General features: G+C 40.2%; 1 protein-coding gene across 1 annotated transcript; it reads left to right on the top strand.

Moving 5' to 3' along the window:
- Nucleotides 1-10,099: 10,099 nt before the first annotated feature.
- gtpbp8 (GTP binding protein 8 (putative)) lies at nt 10,100-19,211 on the top strand. Its single transcript, XM_040027430.1, has 8 exons — nt 10,100-10,243; nt 10,528-10,728; nt 11,528-11,681; nt 13,488-13,586; nt 15,309-15,439; nt 16,111-16,210; nt 18,567-18,685; nt 18,971-19,211. Exons 2-8 carry the CDS (start codon nt 10,559-10,561, stop codon nt 19,059-19,061), a joined length of 864 nt encoding a protein of 287 aa, XP_039883364.1. The 5' UTR covers nt 10,100-10,243; nt 10,528-10,558; the 3' UTR covers nt 19,062-19,211.
- Nucleotides 19,212-22,568: the final 3,357 nt, after the last annotated feature.

The raw sequence follows: 22,568 nt of genomic DNA, 5'->3' as shown, positions 1-22,568 counted from the left end.
TCATTGGCTTCTTGTCAAAGGAATTACAGTGATACTAACTTCCAGCACTTCCAATAATTAAGCGTGGATTTACGTAACGGAGAACACAGCAAATATTTTCTCCCGACCTCTCTCTCTTCAACCTGAACAGCGCTTTGCTCCTTTGCTGTTTACCTCCGCCCACCCCTCCCTCACTAAACACACTTCTGGCTTTAATCCTCTTTGCTCCTGCAGACAGACTCTCCCTGCTCTGTTTCACTCACTGTCCACACACATATCCACTCTGCCCTCCCCTTCTCAGCCTCCGCCTCATCGTCCCCGCACAGATGACCTTACGGTCCAGCCGGAGCCCCCACCTGCCACTGGCACCATGCAGACTGAGCTCAGGGGCCCGTGTGGGGGTGGGAGCCGGATGGCTAAAGCGCCACATGCAGCCAATAAACACATTGTGCCGTGCTGTCCGAGTCCAACGAGTCACAATGAGCCAACAGTGTGTGTTCTGGGTGCAGTGATGTCCTGTTGCCGGGGCCTTAAAGGGACACAGAGGGAGGAGGAGGAGGGAGGACAGTGCATCCCTCTTCAACCAACCTCCTGAGGTATTTAGAGGTGAAGAATGGAGCTGTTAGCACAAGATATGCATAGCAAGACACATAAGTTCTTTTCTTTTGCAACCACAATACTTTTCCTCAGATTTCATGTGGAAATCGCTGCATTGGTTTGTTCCATACAGGGAATTTGGGGGCTGGAGCTTCATGATACCAAACCTCTCAGTGAACCCTGCAGCAATGAATGTTTTTTAAGACTGGATGACACAAAAGTAAAATGGCTAGTTTGAAAAAAGTGTAAGAAACTGGTAGTTTGATTCATCCCACATATCTGTGGGAGAACTCATGCTGGACATGCAATTGTGTAGCTCAAAACACTCATGTGACCAGCTGATACAAGCCCTATGTTAGTCTGTCTGTGTTGTGTGCCTGTATGTGTTATTATGGAGACACCTAAAGCAGTAGGTGCAACCACAAAGGCTGGTTGAAGTACTTCAGCAGGTGTTTACGTGTCTGTCTGGTGACTAATTTTTATCATGTCAATATTACAAGTTCCAGTCAGGAAATTTTACAGGTGTGTAGCTGAGATCAGCTTTCAGTTCGAAGGTATATGTGCTTCAGTGCATAACTGAGACACACCAGCATTTGCATTAAGGAGGAGCTGGGGTGGAAGCAGGTTAAAAAGCGTTGGTTCATATGAGGTTTATAGAAGGGTATCCAGCTGAAATGAGTGGGACTGTGGCTGTGTTGTGTCATTTTGGCGATGATTTGGTCAATCAGACCGAGTTCAGTGTTTTGATTGATTTTTCTGTCGGCTCTCGGGGTCACCGGTGTTCCTGGAATCAGTAGGTACTGAAGTCAGCTTTTCAGTGTTAAGGCCAAGAACTGTTTTGTGTAAACATGCTGATATAAAATATACACATCACAGTATAAGTATGCATATGTAATAGAAACCAGGATTAGCTGAAGAGTGAAAAAAGCCTTCATAGAGAGAAAAGGGTAAAGTGTTTATTTAGCTGTGCTACCACAATACTTTGACAACTGCTCTGTCGTTGACACCTGTCTTTATCCTTGTGTCTCAATAACTCTTTTCTTGCCTGGACAAATGGTACAAGTCCATGCAGGTGAATTTTTGAAATCCCAAACTGGATTTCTTAAGGAACTTTAAGGTGGTTTGGAGCAGAGAAGTCAAAGATAATTCACAGGCCATCACTTGTCATTCAAACCACCAGTGCCTACGTCACTCCATAACTGCATTTGTTTCCCTTTTTTATTGACTTAAGTATCCAGCATTATATTGAGAGTTCATATTGAGAGTTGATCCAGCATTTGAATCCATCTGTTTAGCTTTGTGCAATTCACCTGGTTACCAAAGTACTTGTGATTTGGCTTATAATATAATTTCACCTCATGAAGTATTGGAATATGTCTGTTTAGGATGAGGCAAGTCAACATCACTTGCTAAGGTTAAGAGATTCAGTCCTGATAATAAAATCTTGAGTTAAGGTTAGGCACTACATTTCTATTTTTTTCTCTTTAAATACCTACATTTAAAATCATGCAATGCCACAATATAGGATTTCTTTTGATATGAAGCATCTTTTGAAAATGTGAAAATTAGCATTTAGCATATGGCTAAAACCAAAAACAGCCTCAGACCTAGTCGATGGGTTTTAAAGGTGAAAATACTGCTTCAACAGAAGCACGTTCCAGTAAAGGTAACATTAACCTAGCACATGACCATTCTTATTGTCTTTTTAGACTTGAAATTCAAACCCTGTTTTTGGTAATCAAAGAAAATTAGCCTTAACAACCATTATCCTGGACTGCTAACTGGTGCAGCTACTGTATGCTAAGAGTTTAATCACAAAGGAATTACAAAATCACTGTGATTTTGTAGGATAATTAAATAATTTGCTTGAGTTTGGAGTGTTGAGGGGAGTACACTGCAAAATCTTCACATGGGGACTGGACTGAGCTACACCTCGTGCATCGGCACAAATACACTTGCTTTCCCCTTTCCTCTCATCTTCCTCCTGGCTCAGATTTTGAGAGGACAGCAGTGTGAAACTGACACAGCCATTATCTTGCTCTGTCTCAGCCCTCCCTCCTCTCTGCTCTCCCATCTCTCACACAACAGGGAGGGGAGTCTCGTACCCGAACAAAAGGACGGCAGCCGCTTTGTCTAAAGATTCTGCTTTAAGGTCACCGATTTGTTGTAAAGCCATGCAAATATTAGCATGAGCCATGGACTAGTGGATTGTCCGATTAAAGCTTTTTCAAGTTGTATATTTACATTTTTCATAATGAAACCCTTTAATATCCATCCGCCCACCATTCACTTTGGAGCCAAAGTTGTGACTTTGACCTCCCAGAGGTGAAGATGCCATCAGTTTTAGTTATGTGGAAGCAGAGTCCTGGGTTTCATTATTTTTATGTTCAGCTACTCGTGTATTTGCCTGTGCGGGTCATCCATGTATCTTCCTTAGACAATTGCAGCCAAGTGGAAACCTTCCTGCCAGCACTCGTGTCACCTCCCAAGGCTCCGGTGTTATAACTCAGAGGAGCTTCTGCAGAGGGCCTTGCTTTACTGCATCACCTTCATTAACCACCGTGCTGGAAGCTTCCCTGTCATCCCGGGTCGATGACTCTCCTCTCAACTCCGGCTTAGCTTCCCCCGAGTTTATTTTTCCACTTATCTGTGGTGAGGACGGAGGGAGGCAGAGACAGAGGCAGAGGAAGGGGAGATACTCGGGGCTTTGGATGCGTTTTTTTAATCTGTTATTCTCCTGTATTGGCACGGGCGTCTCCAGTGTGGGGATTAAGAATCCAGACAGAGTGATGGAGCTCGGCGCTGACCCCGAGGGCGGCTGAGGAGTAGAGGAGGAGGAGGAGGAGAGGGGGAGAAACAAAATAAATCATCTCTGTGGAATGAAAGAGAGAAAGACTGAGACACAAAGAGGATTGTGGGTTTGTGGGTTTGTGAGTGTGTGACGGACAAAGACTGTAGAGAAGAAGCAATAGGGAGCAGAGAGAGAGAGTTAGCTGCTGGCAGTGGTAATGGTCTTGTTGAAGTGGGGAGCAGTCTAAATCCTGAAACATGACCTAATAAATCTGAAGGTTACCTCACAGCGCAGCTCTGTGGGAGGATCACACTTCGTTTCCACACTGACAAATGCATCAGATGAATTAACAACAGTTCACAGTTTCTGGATCGAGGCCTATCAGCTCAATGCCATTTACCTCATCTCTCATTTCTTCCACTTTTCCCACGGCAGATAGATCGCTGCGTTGCTCCTGAAGGAACTGGTGTCCTGTGGTTTTTAATTGGTCTCCTATGACTCTGTATATGACCCAGAAAAAGAAATACGGAGTCTGTGCTTGTTGTTTCAGGTGCTATTTATTGTTGGAGCATGCAAACACAAGTAAAACTCCATTTCCCCTTGACCTGAAACAGACTGTAGCATCAACAAATTCTCTGGAATAAGCAGATTAGCTAAAATAAGCCAGAAATCTAAACAGAAGGTCAACTCTGAGGCAAAGACAAAACTGTTATACAAATTTCAGGAGATTTTTAACTTTCAGAAGGATAGGTTTGACTCAAATCATCTAAGCTGATATGAAATATAAAACCTAAAATGATCTAACCCTTAAATCACAAGTTTTGGGTATTTTGTTTTGTTTTGTTTTTTACCTACCATCATCTCATCTGTGCACCAAATAATGTAGGTACGGTACAAATAGATAGAATGAAATGCAAAATTAAGCCCAACAAACATGATTCTTGAGCATATCTTCATCCTGCCAGTCTTGACTTAAGAGCTGATCGATGCTCTTTTCAAAACTGGTTTGTAGAGGAGATCGGATAATGGCACACGCTGTCAGATGGTCAGTAGCCAATGTTTTCTTTCTAATTTTTTAGACACTCTGAGGAATTGAACAGCTCTTTTAACTGGGAAATTTCCCAGAAACATTTTAGTGTTAATACCTAAAACACTCAGATTCACACATTTTTTGTTTCTGGCGTCACAGAGGTGATATTCATATTGTGGTCATGTCACAAGTACAGAAGCTCCACCCACCTGCTGGTCTTTTCTTTTTTTTTTTTCGGTTTTTTTCGTTTTTTTCAAAATCAGCCAATTATAGGAAACCTGAACTAAAGGAGGACAAGCTAATAAAAACTTGTTTCAGAGAGTGGATGAACTGAAGCCCTCTAATTCTAGTATAATCCGAGAATAAAAACAGGAAGTGAGCAAAATATGACATCTTTAAACTGATTAAAAAGGTTAAAGATTAAAAAGCAAAAAATTAAAGTCCTTCTGGCTGCTCAAGTTTAAATTGTCTTCATGTGAACACTAGATGGTGCTATTTTTTCCATCTGACACTTTTGCTTTTATGAAACACCATCTTATTTTCAGCAGTTAGGGTACATGCCGGTTACAGTATACATGAAAGCAGGCAGATTTAAACCCTCTGACCTCTGCTTTGAGTTTAAACTGAGCAGTGAAACTCGTGTTGCTGAAGGAAGATGTTTGCATGCGTTCTGGATGTGCTTTTTATGTCTTCAGTTGCCAGTTTTAGTCGTCTAGATGTACAGATTATGCACAGACTCTAATTATTTAATGTAAATCCAGCTTGAACAGATATGCAGGCATCATCCCAAGGGAAAATATAAGAGTTGGAAGCAAAAAGCTCCTTTAAACTTCAAATAATCTGAGTACTTCATCTGTATTGGGATTCTGGAGAGCCCACAGTCTCTTTACCCTTTAACATCCTCAGTGTTTTGTTTCCCTGGGTTTCCTTCCCGGGCTTTTTATTTGTCGTGATTGCTTCCTGGCTCAAGGTCATTTCTTCTTGCTCAGCCTCCTCTCCTCAACGTATCGATGCCAGGAGAGCCAAGGTTCTTGGCCGCTAAAGGAAAATCGATATCCCTGAGCGCTCGGAGCTTGTGCTCTAATATCCTCCGAGCGGCGCCTGCCAAAATGTTTATGCTGTGTTCATGGGAGATTTTCAGAGAGACACAGAGAAGAATAAGGAGTGACGAGACCGTATCACAGTAGCTCATGATTTACACTGTTCTCATTAAAGAGGTGCAGCTCCACTCAGTCTTAGTTCAAGTTTGGTGAGGAGGATAAATGTTACTGATCTGCAGGTTACAGGAGGGTGGATGACCTCGTTCTTCTCAGTGTTTATTTAACACAGACAAAGGGAGACATGAGCTTCCTCTCCTCCACGTGCTGACCGCTGGTGAATGGTCTGCCACAGGTGTGAGACCTGACAGCTCCCAGCTCTGCCAGATGGGCAACAGAGCAAACACAGGCCGTGTTAATCTCCAGTTGTCTTTTTGCCCTTGTGGCTGGTGGATGCGACTGTCAAGGGTGTTTGCATGAGGCGTATTGACGGTTTGACCTCCTGACTCGATAAACTCCTCTGTACTTCATCCTCTGGAGCAGACAAAAGCAAGGAATGATGGGGAGGGGCGAGCTTTGGTATTCTGGTGGCGCACGTCTCCATTGTGGCCCTGTCACATCGCTTTGGGAGGAGGCCAAAGGAAAGGTGGGGGTGCCTGGGGTGAGGGGGGGGGGGGTTGGCCTTTGCCTGGTTAACATGCAAATGAAGCATTTAATGGGCCTGAAAAGGTCATGGAGGTCGAGCTCTGTGATAATCGAGAAAGAGATTAAAGCGCCATCGAAGCAAATGTGTGGGTGTTTGTGGGTGGCTGCGCAGCGTTGCAGCTGGACTTCTTTCTTTGCTCTCCAATGTTAAATAGAAGCTATTCTGTGCCTTTCCAGCTATTTATGTTTATTTTTTGTTTTCTTTTTGTTTTTGTATTTGTGAACTAAACGAGATTAACTTTGCATGATTCACGAATTACTGGAAACTTTTGGACATGTTAAATATGACAAATCACCACTGGAACATATTTTGCATAGATAGAAGCAGAATAGCTTTAAAGCGTAGACGTGGAGAGTAAGATTGTCAGATTGTTTCAGAAACTGCAGATTTTATCTATCCAAAAAAGAACAATTTAAATCAATTACAAGATGAAATCATACATTTACAATTAAATTCAGTGTAATTAATAACAAATTTTAAATGGAACGTAACAACGGTACAAATAAAAAAAACATAAAAATACAATAAAAATGTTTTGTATGAAATATTAAGCGATTAAATAACTTTTAAAAATAAAACACAAAAGAAAAAATTGTATAAAAATATGGAAAAATCAAGTGTATCAAGTGATAGTAGATAAAAATCAGTATTAATAAAATAAAGCTCTCTTGGACATAAATCAAACCGAACAAAAGGAACAGATGGAGACGCAAAGAGAATTAGTAACACAACGAGTGACGATGGCTTTTCTCAGGCTTGATGGTGTGGGTGTGCAGGTTGTTTGGGGACAATCAATTTTGTATGATATCTCTTTTTTTTTATTGATATGCACCCTGGGGAGGTAAATGCCATCATGGCTCGTGCTATAGATGTCTGCTTGGTGGACGATTGATTGGTCTGGCATTTGATCTTGTGGCTCACAGTGTAGGATGGGGACACAGAGCCATGAGAGCACTCATGGCCACCCTGCTCACCATTCCCCACCTCTGTGGTCCCTCTCATCCCTTTCCCATCATTTATCTCCCCCTATTTGTCTTGATTCCCAGAAAAAAGGCCAGGTTACAGTCTGCTTTTAAGATGATATTTAATATATTTTTAATTCCATACTTAAAGTCTGAATGAAACATGACTTTGTGACAGAAACTAATTGCACTCAAAATGTAAAAATACAAAGGATAGCTTGTTTCCAAGCACATCGATTAATCTTTGAATTTTTTCTTTTAAGAATCCTTGTTGTAGCATCACATTAAGGTACAAAATTGTCACGAGAAGTTCAAAAAGGCTCTCTGTGAGGTACAAACCGCAAGGATGGACAGAGAGCCATGCTGACTTATCAAAAGTAAGCAAAGGGACACCCACTCAATCAAAATAAAAATAAAAAACCTTCCAGATGCTATATAAGCATTTAAATGAGCCTGGATTTGCCAGTTGTCTGATATGTGTCACTTCATAAATCACTAAACGCACCGGACTGGGGTTGAGCTAAAGCAGTACAGGCTCATTGCAGTTATTCACCTTTGATGCTCCCTCTTATAGATTTTTTAGGGCGATTTGTGGTTAATGGTTCGAAGACTTCTACCTATGAGTCTCCCCTGCTGCAGATCCCTCTGTGAAATAATAAAATGATAATGTAAGGCAGAGAGGAGCTTTTAATTTGTAAACTGGGCTCCACTTCCTTCTCCGTGTGCCAGACACAGTAAAGGAAGAACCAACCAGTTCCATCTTCTACTTTGATCAGACACTTAATGCAGCTGGATTCCCAGCATATATTTTCTTAAATGGGAGGTAATGAAAAAGCTGCAGGTATTAGCACATAAAAGACTGAAGCACGGGGGGATGTGAGGGCTGTAAGCCGGTGACTGTGAATTAATGTGTTCAGTGAACATACTATGAATCATAAAAGCAGATGGAGCAGCAGGATGGATGTTTAACATATGTGGATGAGTGCTTTCAGCAGTCTGCGCTGCCACCGTGTGGCGGGTGAAGGTATAGATGAGAGTCCCAAAATGTGCCCAACGTTTCCTTCTTGAAATAAAAGTCTGCTTTACAAACCATCGGTCAAAGCTGGGTGAATATGAGAGTATTACAGGAAGGAGGAGAACTGCTCTATTGCCACCATTTCCACATGAAAGTCCATTTCCTTTCGGGAGTCTCAGAGAAGAAGAATGCTGTGGGGGGAGCGAGGCTGGAGTCACTCTTATCACTGCCACCTCCTATAAGCAAATTTATAGAGACATTTCTCTGGCGTGCTCGGCCTAAACGTCAGATTTCTAATCCTGAGTAATCCTCAGTGAGAGGGTGAGGGAGGATGTATGAGACAGCTCGAGCTGTACCAGGAATGTTTCTGTGCATCAACGTGAGGAAATCTGAGCGAGGATTCACGCTCATAAATCACCTTTTAATAAGCAGAGTGACGTTAGAGCAGCACGGGGATGAAGATGGAATCATCAGACTCATTTCAGCGTTGCTCATTTAAACCACATGGAAAAATGTTTCATAACATGACATTTTCATGGGAAACAGGATGATGGGCAGCTTGATGGGCCAGCTGCCAGCGTCTGTTCACAAATGTCTCAGTTACAGAAAACAGGGCTGGGATTACTCCCTCCTCCTTTTTCCTCGTGCAGGTTTTCTGAATGGGAGCTGGTATCATCAGCTGGATTTAGAGTGTAAACTGGGCTGTTACAGATCACAGCAGCATTTCAAAAGGAAACACAGATTATCAACATATGCTGTGCCAGTAATATGATGATAATAATTATAGAGTTTATCTGTGTAGCACTTATCAAAGCCAGTGATATAAAAAGCTGTACAAAGAACAGATAACACACAATAAACTGAAATCATGAACCAGGAACTACATTTTAATTTTTATGACAGGTTATGAAGGACATCCTGGAGTGAAAACTGAAAAACAGTGTGAAAATTAACCACAATAAAAATAAAAACTAGGCAAATTTAAATGAAGCAACATTTTGTATAAATTCACTTTAACAGAACAAAATTCAAAACTGAACTGGGTTGAACAATAAATAAATAAATAGACTAAAAGAATAAAAAATAAAAATCATTGAATGATGGTAAAATTTCTAAAATTTGTTTGTCTTTAAGCTTCTTCAATCCAAACTAAGCTAAAATAAAATAATACACACACAAACAAGAACTACACACCAGAGACTGCTTTTTATCATCTGTTTCTATCTACTTCATCAGAACAGAATAGAATTGAAGGAGAAATAAAAATAACATTTGCAGAGATCTGGGGACCTTCTATAAACTTTGACTTTCTGTTAAATCCAAATATTTTACAGTCTTAATAATTTGTTCCTGTAAACCAAGCAGTGTTGGTTTACATATGTTTAGTATGAACAAAAATGGTTTTAGTTTCATGATGTTATACTAGGGTGACCGTATTTTGATTTCCAAAAAAGAGGACACTTGGCCCAGTCATGAAGAACTTTAAAAATACTGTTTGCTTAAAGGAAATTTTAGCATATTTAAACGATGCCTTCTCTGTGCAGTTAATGAATGGTGAAATAAAAAAAAATGTCATATAGGCTTTTACAAGTCAACAAGTGCAAAAAAAATAGGAGAGTTGCTCATCCTATGTTAGACTACATAAACAACCACTGAAATTAGATTTGTAATGATGGATAACAATTAGTGAATCCCTAACTAAAAATAAAATGAAATTAAAAAAAGAATCAACAAGTAAAAATATAGATTAAGCAGCCTACACAAAAAGTACAAACTTCAATGTATTACAACAAAGCGTTCTGCATGAAGTGAAACATCTCATTCTGTGAGAAATAAAACAGAATAACAGGATATTTAAAAAATGGTTGTTCGATTGTTTTGTTTTGTTGTTGATTGGGACTTTAAAAAAGTATATCGGTAAAGTTTCTATCGTTGGGGAAAATCGGAATTTTAAACTTGTGTCGCGGAACTGTTGTTGAGCTGTTTCATTCGGATGCATTTGACCGGTGCACGCAACATGGAGGACGGTGTGTAAACAGAAGCGATGGACGCGGCTTAAAGGTTCATTTTCAAAGAAACTCCGCTGCTCTCTGATCGCATGAAGCCGTGAAGGTGGAGGTGTTCGGGTAAGTAATATAAGGAAATGAATGGAGTCACTTTGGACGCTTTTATTCCCCCTGCCCCCCATTAAATATGATCAGAAAAGCTCGCAGAGAACAAGACGAGCCGCAGAATCTGCTCGGACGTTTTCTAATTTACTGTTTTATGAAACATGAAGAGTGAGTGACTGTGTTCCACACTTAAACTACAGAAGTGGAAGTGGGGAGGTTTTTTTATGCTGCTGTAGTTCAGGGGGGACTGTACCTGTGCGAAACTGTCAGGTGACCTCCGCGTGTGCATCTCCTCTCAGGGTCTGACTGATCTGAAATCAGCGGGGTAACATGCTTCCTGTCCGGCAGCTCCTGCGGCTCCGGCCTGGGGTTGCTGTCAGCTGTGCCACTGGGCAGAGGATCCATAAACTGGCCTCGGTGCAGAAGGTCACATCACTTACCCCGAAGAAGTTGCGAAGTTTGCTGTACCCCTTCAGCGAGCTGGAGGCTTACCTGCACAGGTGCGTAAAACAGGGCTGGTTCTTAGTCATCAGTAGAGGAGATTTTGTGAACGTGAGCTGGCATCATCGGCTGGAGTTGCACTGATAACTGTGAAAGATAACATCATCAAGTTTATTTGTACAGCACCCATTACAACGAGTTGCACAAAATGCTTCACAGAAACATGTAAGACACAAAAAAATTAAACATTACGACAAATAAAACAGAAATTATGCCACTGTTCTCACAACTAATTTAATTTAATTTAAAATATTTATGTATGTGTAAGTTATGGAAAAATGTACAGATGAAACTATAAATCTGTGTGAAAGTTTTCATGAATCAAAATGAAAACAAAGACAATCAAGGCAGCAATACATGTGAACTCACTTTAATTAAATAAAAATACCTGAATGTAAGACAATGATAAATAATAAAGCAATAAAAAGCACTCTGAGAGTGCAAGCCTCCAAAAATCGGAGGGTAACATGTCAGCTCTTTACTTTAATTACACAAACATAATGTAGGTGTAGGTAATAGATAATGGGTACAAGCCTGTAAATAACTGCACATGAATAACTTTATCTTATTATATAATATTACACTGCAGCATATTTCTAACTAATGAGGCACCTCATTGGTATCATTTTGACAGACTTCATTTTTAGTAAGGTTTTTATTGTAAAAGATTTGGAGGAACTATTTTTACCGTTTAAAAAAATATAAATGAGTTTGCCAGTGGCTTCTGTTTCAATCTGTAGCATGTAGCTGTTGATACAGACATTTTCTAATGAACTTGAACCATTTTTGTATTTTCAGGTCTGTGGACCGGACACAGTTCCAGCTTTTTGATCCCACTTTGGAGGACATGATTGAGGCAGAGAAGCTCTTCCACTCTTCACCGTCTCATAAGATCGATTACTACATCTCTGCAGAAAGGATGGAGCACGCACCCGATCTCAAACAGCCAGAGGTCAGAGGACAGCATTGCTCAAAACATTGTACCTAAATCATGGACGTAACTTCTGGTGTCGGGAGTGCCGTAAACATGCATTCTTTCTAATGGCCAGCAGGAGGCAACTCCTCAGCTTTTAAAAAGAAGGCCGTGAGAGAATACGCCTACTCACTGAATCTGTGACCTCATAAAACACTTTTCTGATGAGACCGTGGTCTTAGTTGCTAGTGACCTCCATCTCTTATATACAGTCTATGGCCTATATCTATATCGATCTACAAAGCTGGATAATGCCAATCTGTATATGTTACCATTGCCACAGTGAGACAGACAAGCTCAAAATCCATATCTTGATACTATCATGATACACTAACTTTCACAGACGCTCAGCTGACTCTTAACTGCTAAATAGAGTCTCTGAACTGGACCTCTGGACCACATTTGTGCTCTTGGAGCCTTTTGGAGCATTTTAATTCCATAGTTCTGACCAATAATATGGGTGTTGTGCACTTCATTTTACTAACAGACCATCCAAAAAGTCTGAGCTCCAGTTTTGGTGAGTGATTTTGTTTAGATGTTACTGAGCACTAATTAGCAGGTATCTGTGGATGCAGCATTAGCTGAAAACATAGCATTTGTTCCTCTTGTCTAAATATGACGCCACAGAAACAAGATATTGAGGACTGCAGTGCTGAGATCAACGGGAGTTCACAAATCAATCAGTGATGCCAGTTTAGCTGCGTCCATCATGAATTTCTTTAGCCTGTCATTAATAGTTAATGTAAGGTGATAATTACCCAACAGTACATTGCAGGTTTGTTTAATAGGTAAATACTTGATCAAAGTGGATTACAAAGGGAAGGGTTACGCATATTTCTGTTTGCTCTAATGATATATTTAATGATAAAAGTGGGCTTTTCCCCCCCATGCATTTGTCATGACAACATGTCTTCTTTCAAACATGTTGATGCTTTGACTATAATTTTCCATTTCTTGTCACTACAATATAATTGTTTCCTTTCTGGTTTATAATTGCCATTTTTCTACTCTTACTGGGCACTCAAAGCACTTTCACAAATTAAGCCACATTTACTGGACAAAGCCTCTTTGCTAACAGAGTGAGGGTAGCAACATTTCTTGCTGGAAAAGGTTTGAGGTGGAAATTTTGCCTCAAAGTGACAATGAAATCAGCTCAGAAGATGAGTCGGGTTGGATTACTCTTCCTTGCAGAAAAGTGACTCAAAACCACAACTGAATGATAAAGTAAATGTTGTAGGTATGAGGAGCACAAACAACCATTTAAAAAAGGATTCTTGTGTAAAATATGATCACTTTACTCAGTTATTTCAGTGGTCACTTGAGGTTTAACACAAAACACTTGTGCAGAATAATTTCCCTGACTCTGGGTGAGGTAGAATGGCTGTAAAGAAAGAGAATGTGGACTTTAAGTAGCTTATTCGTCCCTCCTCAACCCTAAATGGATGAAAAATGTAACCTAATGTCTCTTCATCCTCATGAATAATGAAGCAGAACTGAACATGGCTAATAAATCATCAGATTTATAACCTCATGGAGAAGAACGTTAAGCTCTGGCAGCGAGTGTTAACAGGACAGAGAAGTTCCGTTACCACTCGGCCTTCTCCAGAAGGCGAAGCGTTCAAAGCTCGATGACAGTATCCACCTGGCAGGTGTGCCACATGGCTAAATGGCGCTAAAGGCGATATGGTGGCAACTGGAGCAGGAAAAAGATTCCAGGATAAAAATCGCAGAACTGTAAATTACAGCACACAAATCTGCAGCTGACTTCCTGTTGGTGTTTTCCAGGTGTGTTTTATCGGCAGGAGCAACGTGGGCAAGTCGTCTCTCATCAAAGCTCTGTTTTCTCTCACCCCTGAGGTGGAAGTCCGAGTCTCTAAAACTCCAGTGAGTAACTCGTTACTCCAGCTCCACACACTGTTTCCCTTTAAAGTGGTGAACAAACACAAACCTCAGTTATTTCTTTTATAAAATGCTGTGTTTACATTCACACCTGATTGTTGCTGATTTTCTGTTGTTCTTTGGCCGCTCTGGCTGTGAAAATGACTTAAAATGATCTGCTCTATACTATTAGATGGCTTTTTTTTTTTTTAAATACTCTTAAAATTATGACCTTTTTTGGAAGTGGAAACTTCAAATTACACTTTGCATATTCAGTTTCTTTCTTACGGCGAGGGAGGAGATGTAAGAATTTCTGACCAACTCACTTAAACACAGACAAGGGTTAGCTTGTAGAAAAAAATTTTCTAAAAATAACATTTTTTTTATACCTGCATCTAAGAAATGGAGCAAATTCTGGGAACTACTTCAGGTGGTACACATGAGTATGCCTCACTCAGTTTCACGCCTATTTAAGCTGCAAATTTCCCATCATTCCCTCTGCCATGACATAACGGGAGGTGATGAGTTTGGACCTTGGACAGGAAACTCTAATCTGCCTCTATTATAAATCAGTCATCTCAAACATTAGTTATCTTACTGAAAATGTATTAAAAAGATACTGATGTACTTTCAGTACCCTGCTATCATCAAAAATACTTCTCAGTTTGACAAAACTGAGCATAAAAGTTAAAAACATACATTTTGCACTATAGAAAGTGTTGGTAATATGATGTGCACATTTTAATTGAATTTGTGTTGGTGTGGGGACCATTCAGTGTGTGTTCTGTAAATGTGTTACATGTAGAAAATAATAAAAGTCACTGTTTTACAAAGAGATTGGCTCAGAAGATGCACAGTTGCCACAGGGATAAAAATAAGATAGAAACTGGCAGATAGAAACTTCACAATAAAAAGGCCCTGAGTTCATTTCCACCATCATGGTCATCATCATTTTTTTTTTTTTGTGGAGTTTGCATGCTCTCCCTGTGTTTGTGTTGGTTCTTTCCAGGTATTCCCGCTTCCTCCCACAGTCCAAAGACATGCAGTTAGTGAGCATTGGTTAACTGGTAACTCTAAACTTCCCATAGGTGTGAATGTTAGTGTAAAGGGTTGTCTGTGTCTATGTGTTAAGCCCTGCAACAGACTGGCAATCTGTTTAGGGTGTATCTAAAACTGGGCATACACTGTGTGATTTTTTTTTTTTTTTTTTTTTTTTTTTGTCGTCAGTTGCGTTGTTTTGATCGTGATAATTTTGTGAAGCCACATCAAAAATCCTCAGATGAGTTTGCCAAAGTTCTACAAGTTCGCTTGTACCCAGATCACACACTGCACTGACATGCTACTCCATCTTTTCACTTCCATTTCTGTGTTTGCGTTATGAGGGTTGCAAACAATTGGCAAGAATCAGGATTTTTTCTGGTTATTTAAAACTTATCTGAAAATCAAAGTAAGAGTGAAAAAAATAACTAGACAAAAAATATCAATGGTTTTAATTTTACACATAATCAGCCTGATTATAGAGACTATGATGTCTACATGTTTGCATGTTTTACCCATCTGGAACTTCTTACATGCTGCTCCTCCTTGTGATAAATAAAAAGACTGAAACTAATAAAAACTAAACATTGTAATTTAATGTTACAAAGTTGAAACACACTCACTGATGCTGCAATGATTGAGTTCATCGATATCTGGACATCATAACCTTTGCCTGTGTCTTACCTTCAGGGTCACACAAAGAAGATGAACTTCTTCAGAGTGGGCAAAGCCTTCACCATCGTGGACATGCCAGGGTATGGACACAAGGCACCCAGAGATTTTGTGGATATGGTAGAGCCTTACCTCTACACACGGAAAAAGTAAGTGATGAAGAGCTGATGAAAGACTTGTTTGTGTTGTTTATTCATGATGTCTATGATGGAGCAATACTGAGGATTTCCTCTGACAGTTAGCCAAAGAAATCATGCTATGAAACTATCCTGAGGGGTTGAGGTAAGTAAGGAAAAGTTGTTTATTGCAGTGAAAAACCAGTTTGGCTAATGCTACCTGCTAATATAAGCCTGTTTAGTTTGCTTTGTAGTGATTGGTCATTGCTGTTGTGATGTTTTTGGCAACAAAGACATGTTCACAAAAATCAGCGCTTTTCTTTCCAAGCTCTTTAGAGTACTATGACCTGGATGACTGAGAACTTTCACAGACAATATATACAAAACTTAAAAGGTGGTTGACAACCAACATTTTAAAAAGGAAAATGTTTAACATTAGTAGTCTTAAGCTTTTAAATGCAGTCTCTTATATTAATTTGATCCTTCCCGCTTATTTAGGAGTTCGTAATAAGTATAAACTAACACTGAAACTAATAAAAACTAAATGGATGTTCACCAGGTCTCAGGTGACACATCTAGGTTTGCGGTGAGCTTAAATGTCACTCAGCGTTTGTGCTCCTGTCTTTCTGATGGTGAGCGACCATGTCTTCCTGGTGCGAACCTGGTGTTCACTAAAAAACCTTGTGTAACATGTCTTCTTTCAGCCTCGTGAGGACCTTCCTGTTGGTCGATGGCAGCGTCGGTCTGCAGAAGGCTGACCTGATTGCCTTGGAGATGTGTGAGGAGACCCGATGTCCGTATGTGGTAGGACTCTGGCTTAATTTCAGTTTTGTAATCATCAGGATGATTTGGTGCGAAAAAAGGTTTTAAGATCTTGCGGTTTGTAGAACAAGTGAAGCCTGGTTAGTTGATTGAAAGTAACTAAATTTAATCAGCTTTCCATCCATCTTCATCCGAGGCCTGGTCGCAGCAGCCTAAGCCGGCACACAATGCACCCGACCCCTATGGCGCCTCCTGGAGGATAGGCCCATGTCTCCTCTTCGGGCTGTGCCCGGCCGGGCCCCTTAATCACCTTTCATGTGGAATATTTTGTGGAATTAATGGTAAATGGCCTGTATTTGTATAGCGCTTTACTAGTCCCTAAGGACCCCAAAGCACTTTACACATCCAGTCATCCACCCATACACACACACATTCACACACTGGTGATGGCAAGCCACATTGTAGCCACAGCCACCCTGGGGCGCACTGACAGAGGCGAGGCTGCCGGACACTGGCGCCACCGGGCCCTCTGACCACCACCAGTAGGCAACGGGTGAAGTGTCTTGCCCAAGGACACAACGACTGAGACTGTCCAAGCCGGGGCTCGAACCAGCAACCTTCCGATTACAAGGCGAACTCCCAACTCTTGAGCCACGATCAAGAGGGTCTCTTTGGGTTTGCGCTCTTTGGTGGAGTTGTTGAACACTAACCAATCAATCAGCTTTATTCGCCACATGCAGGTTGCCCTGCAGTGGAATGGACCCGCCCCCGACCTTACACACACAACACAGACATCCCATGGGGATACAGGTCGGAGATCGGTAACATTACAGAAAACCACTGAAATGTACACTACAATGGGAAAGTACAAGAGGAAAAAAAGAGACCTCTACTCATGCTGGGCTCCTATGGGAGGACAGCATGAGAACAGGAAACAAAAAAACTCCTCTGCACAGAAAGCACATTGGTTGAGCAAACACAGCAGCCATCCTGCCACTGCGCCGCCACTCCAGCGTGGGTCCAGACCCGCCGTGTTCTCCAGGAGGAAACAAGCATCGAAGTGCCTCCCCCTCCGCCTTACATGTGGCTCATTCTTCTTCTCAGTCCTTCATCATTATGTCCACACTGAATTAATGCTGAACGTTCCCACTCAGCTATTTAAAAACTGGCCGTTAAAATGAAGCAGCCCCGCTCGCTGCGCACTCTGCGGTCAATTATTCATGTTCTGAGCTGATTAAACACTGCAACACATTAAGGCTGTGACAGCACAGTCGAAGACAGTTTCAAACTTAAAACTGATATTTCTGTGAAGTTGAAAAAGAAATGGGGAGTGTACACACTTTAAATATGATTACATGGAAGTAGTGGTTGCAAATGATCGGATTCTTTTAATGATTTACAAGGCAAAGGACAGACTTGTCAGTGAAGTTTATTGCGTGTCACATGGTAGTAGGTGGCAGGAGGTCTACGTTCTCTTGCCGATAGATTTTCTTTACAGCTTTTACAGTCAAGGCTGCACCCATTTTAGACTCACCGGGTTCCTCGTTCATTTCTTTGAACTGCAGGAGAACAACAACGAAGTGAATCCTTTAAAATGCTGATCAGGGAGTGCAGTGTTTTTAAGAGACCACCAGGTGTCAGAGCTAGTCTGCTTTGTTAGTTCAAGATGATAGAAGGAAGCATAAAGTGAAAGAGATCCTTGCTAAGGGAGGGTCCATGTAAGGTACCAGTATTTATATAGTGCTTTTCCAGTCTTACTGGGCACTCAATACAGTTTAGAATAAAAAACTATTCTAACCGTGCTTTCGTGCCATTCCAAGCGCTTTCATTTGCCACTTTAAAAGTGCCGGTTAACCTAACGTGCATGCATTTGGCCTGTGTGAGGGTGTCTACATCCAAAGAAAAAAACCACAGGGACATTGGTCAGACTTCACTCAGAGACCACAACCTGGATTTTAACCCAGGATCCTCTGGTTGAGAGGTGACAGTGCTAACACTTCTGCACTAGCTTAAAGTTATCAGTGGATCAGGATCATCTGATTCATAACTTATTTATAACCTTGATCACAAAGAAAAGTTTGAAGCCTAATCTTAAAAGAAGAGAAATTAGAGACTGTTTCTGTGTCCTGAATCCAAACTGGGAGCTGGTTCCACAGCAGAGGGCCTTGTCTCCCATTCTAGTTTTAGAAACTATGTAAGTCAAGTAGGCCGACAGACTGAGATAAGTGGAATAATATGGCACAATTAAGTATTTAGAATATGATGGAGCCGGATTCTTCACAACTCTTAGCCCCGTTAGTATTCTTCTTGCAGTTTTGGATTTACTGAAGGCTTTTTGGGGGAGCCACGGGGACATCCTGTCTGTGCGCTTTTCTGAGGGTTGTACTTTATTGTTCAGATGGTGGTGACAAAGATCGACAAATGTGGGAGTGGCACTCTGCTGACAAATTTGCTGAACCTTCAGGATGTGGTAAAGACAGAGACGACGAGCTGCTTCCCTCAACCGTTTCTTATTAGGTAACTGTCTCACTTCCTCTCACAGACCAAGACTCACACAGTGGGTTTCTTAGTGATGAAAAAATATAAACAGAGCCCTCAATGAGTCTTCTTCCTTTGAAGCTTGAGTGATACTTCCTGGATTTCTATTGTTACATTAAACCTGACTCTGACACATATGTTTTCATTAATTATTGTTTTTGTTCAAACTCAGTGCCTGAAAGCTGATAGTTTTACAGTATAACAATACTTCACAGCATAATAAAATGTCTATATTTCTCCCTTTTTGTGTTCTTTGTGAAACAGCTCAATCCAGTTTGGGGGGATTTACCTGCTGAGATGCTTCATCGCTCATGTAACAGGCAGCATCAGGTTAAAGGAGACGTCACAGAGCTGAAAAGAGGCCGACTCGGTCTCACTGAGAGGGGCAAACGGGCTTCTCTGCTACATTTCTTTAAAAAAACAAAAAAACAACAACAACAACAAAACCTGATATCCAAAAAACTGCTTCAGAGGCTTTTATTTTCTAATAAAATGTGAAAGACTCTCTGGTTTGCTTATCTTCTTACTTTCTAGTTTGACAGACTGTCAAGTCCAGTTTCAGACACTTTACTGCTCTGAATTTGTGTTTTGTGTCTTTAGATTGGAACTCTCAATATTAGGTTGAAAGAAATCTCAGTGCAAGTGAGGAAAGCCACTGTTAGGCTTAATGAAAATAAACATATAGAGATGATGACAATTATTGCCATGGTTATGAAAACCAACTTCACATCATCTAACCAAGTCAGGAACACTATTTAGGAGGTAGTAGGATCACTGTCAAGTTTCCTTCATGATTGCTGTAAACTCTGTTTATTTCTAATGTACAAACCACTGGTTACACTCAATAATGGGAAGGAGAATTTACTGAAAATTTACTGAGGATATCGCTAGTACTTATGTAATTATTAGGGCTGAAAAATGCTAAAAACAATAATTAAAAAACAAATTTGCACCCACACCTACTGAGGGTCTGCGTCTCAGAAAATGATCATAGTATAAGGGTAATATTTTGCATGGCTTCATTAAATATACTGAAGCTGTATGCAGAATATCAGAATTCTCAGGGTCAGATTGGAGGCGATTATTTTTTGATGAAATTATTATTTTTTTTTACATTTATTCTTACATGATGCTGCCAGATGTCTCATTACAATCCCACTTCTCTGTACTGCAAGTGTTTTTATTCAGTTTGTTTTTAAAAATTATGTTTTGTCTTATCCAGAGAGTGTTGTCTAATGAGGTTGGCATGTAGAAGGATACAAAGGGCGAATGTTTGACGGTGGGACTTAGAGTTTCCATGCTGCACCTTGAATGGGCTTTTGCATGGGAAGGCTTTGCGTTGCATAAGGAAAGATGACCGTTTTGGTTAAATATTGAGTGAACGCCATGTCACAGTTGACTTTCCAGTATACAACTATGACTAAGACAATGTCATAACTATAGCCAACAATTGTGAAATACTTCTACATATACAATGTTAATGTCAGGAATTCACTGTTAATTCAAACATAATAAAAAAGGAACCTTATATAACGAGTTGAATGCATTATAATGAATTATATCATTCACAGAACTTGGCTAAACTTTAATATAGCAAGTAAGTGATTATACAACACCATAAAACAGTGAGACTGGCAGCCATTAAGATAATCCTGGACATAAACATTTTAAAGGTTTTCCAGTTTAAGCATAGGCCTAACCTCAGGCCTGTTTTTTCTGTTGATTAAAAAAAAATAAAAACCTCTTAACTAAAAATAAAAATCTAAAACTCATGATGCCTTGATCTCTGTTATACCCTCTTACATTTACCTTTATTTTACCAGGACGTTCCACTGAGATTGAAATCTCTTTTACAAGGCTTGGCAGCTTTGCAAATTTAGATCGTTGGGGTTTAAAATGTCTAAATTTATTGCTGTGTTTCTATTCCTGAAGGTTTTTATCTGTTCCTACTTTTACTCTGACACAGTGAGAAAAGGTGCAAGAACAGACCAATAACTGTTGAACATGTGAATAAAATTTGTTATATTGTTAGAAAAAATCTAAAAGAATCAAACCTTCTCTCCTAATATCACCCCGTTAGAGACCCCCCTTGTTCTAAAGAAATTATTCAATGACTCATCTTCTAGCTGCTGATGTGATCTTGTCCTTTGGAAAACATACGTCTGAATTTAGAGAGAAGTGTTGCAAAAGCTCATCAAAATAACTTACAAGAGTTATCCTATGCTCACAACATGTTGCTGAAGTACTGATTACAAGGAGCTGTTTAAGAATGGGAATCATATCAGAGTCCACAATCTGTTTTCATCAGAAAGCTGAAACTAATGAACTAATTTTGAAAAAGATCAGAATGACAATTGCTCAGACTGGTTTGATTTGTATCCACAAGGCCACATGTAAAAATAATAATTAAAAAAAATACAAATCTTCAGTTTTTAAATGCTGAAATCATAATATGATTGAAAAATTAATAACTATTACAGACAGAACTATTTATTCCCCTTCTTTTTGAGAAAATAGATTGTCATTCATTATAATGTGGGAATAGCCCATTGTTCCGTTTCATTACGCAAGTTTGTACTCTGATAAAATCTAAACAGTAGTTTCGTCTAATTTGTTTTATGTAACATTTCTAACATTAAATCAATTCTTTACAGTTAAACCAGTTAAAGTATCACAATAACACAATAACCGTGGGCCAAGGATTGAACTCTGTTTAAAGTAATTAAACAGAGAGGAAGACAGAAGTTCTTTTCTATCATGTGTTTGTTCTAAAAATGCAACAGTCCCAACATAGCACAGAAGTTTTTCTGAACCACACACCTACTACACAATCGAGCTCTGATTCAGTGTTACAAAACTGCTTTAAGCTTCATGAACAAATAAACAACTAACTTACAAAAAGCAAAACAACAACCAATACCCAGAAAGTTGGTTGTGTTCATCTGGACGTAGCAAACCCCAAAACATGTTGCGTCAGAAATTGGCCCACCCCAAGGATCCTGGCACATACAGAATAATATAGTGTGCACTGTTAAGTGCCAGGAGGCTTGCCATGATTTATACATTAGGGAAACCAAACAACCTCTGGCTAAACGGATAGCACAACACATCAGGGCAGGTCTCTGCAGTCTATTTACACCTACAGGCCAGTAGCCACTTTTTCAATGATGAGGATGTACACATCAGGACAGGGAGGAACGCTGGTTTGAGCAATATCTAAAGAATTGGGGAATGGCTGCAATCACAGCATTGTAAGATGGTAAAAGATGTACCATTAGGCCCCCTCCTTAATTCAGAGATGGTCTTTTCCCTTTTCATGTAAATGGTGCTAAAATCCATTTATCATTGGCCATTGACCAAAGGTTGTTGATCAATGGTCATGTCAGTTTGCATATTAATGATCAAGAAAGTGACCTCACAGTCCATTATTTATGGAAATCTGCAGTCTGCTGAGACATCACCTGGATGAGTAACAAAACGTTTCCTCCACTGAAAACACTACGGCCACATGAACAGAATCAACTTTTTGGAAATTCCTTATCTGGATGACTGAGACAACAACAGAATACTTTTGACTGGGAGGTTGAAGATGGCACAACATGGTACAAATCCGTAAATCCATAAACTTTTCACAGGAACTACTATGCAAAAGACCAGGGCCATAAACTCAACGCAAACTCAACATCTGTTGAGCTAGTTGGCTTCTCCCCAAGCGAGATGAATTCTTATCGCTCTTTTTTCTTTTTTTTAACAGTAGAGCAGTAACTACGGTGTGAATCCTATCAGATTAAATTGTTATCTGCAGACAGATTTGTGGAGATATGACCCAACAAGCCTTCACACGCTCGTTCACATCAGGAGA

This window comes from Simochromis diagramma, unplaced genomic scaffold, assembly GCF_900408965.1.
Source record: "Simochromis diagramma unplaced genomic scaffold, fSimDia1.1 OVJJ01000343.1, whole genome shotgun sequence".
NCBI classification, from domain to species: domain Eukaryota; kingdom Metazoa; phylum Chordata; class Actinopteri; order Cichliformes; family Cichlidae; genus Simochromis; species Simochromis diagramma.
The sequence above is the reverse complement of the archived record's forward strand: the minus strand, read 5'-3'. Positions and strand labels throughout refer to the sequence as shown.

Bases quoted from the DNA above. Each gene is read 5' to 3' on its own strand.
- gtpbp8 (XM_040027430.1), top strand. From the start codon at position 10,559: ATGCTTCCTGTCCGGCAGCTCCTGCGGCTCCGGCCTGGGGTTGCTGTC. The intron at 11,682-13,487 runs GTCAGAGGACAG...GGTGTTTTCCAG, and splicing joins CCGATCTCAAACAGCCAGAG to GTGTGTTTTATCGGCAGGAG. The intron at 13,587-15,308 runs GTGAGTAACTCG...TCTTACCTTCAG, and splicing joins TCCGAGTCTCTAAAACTCCA to GGTCACACAAAGAAGATGAA.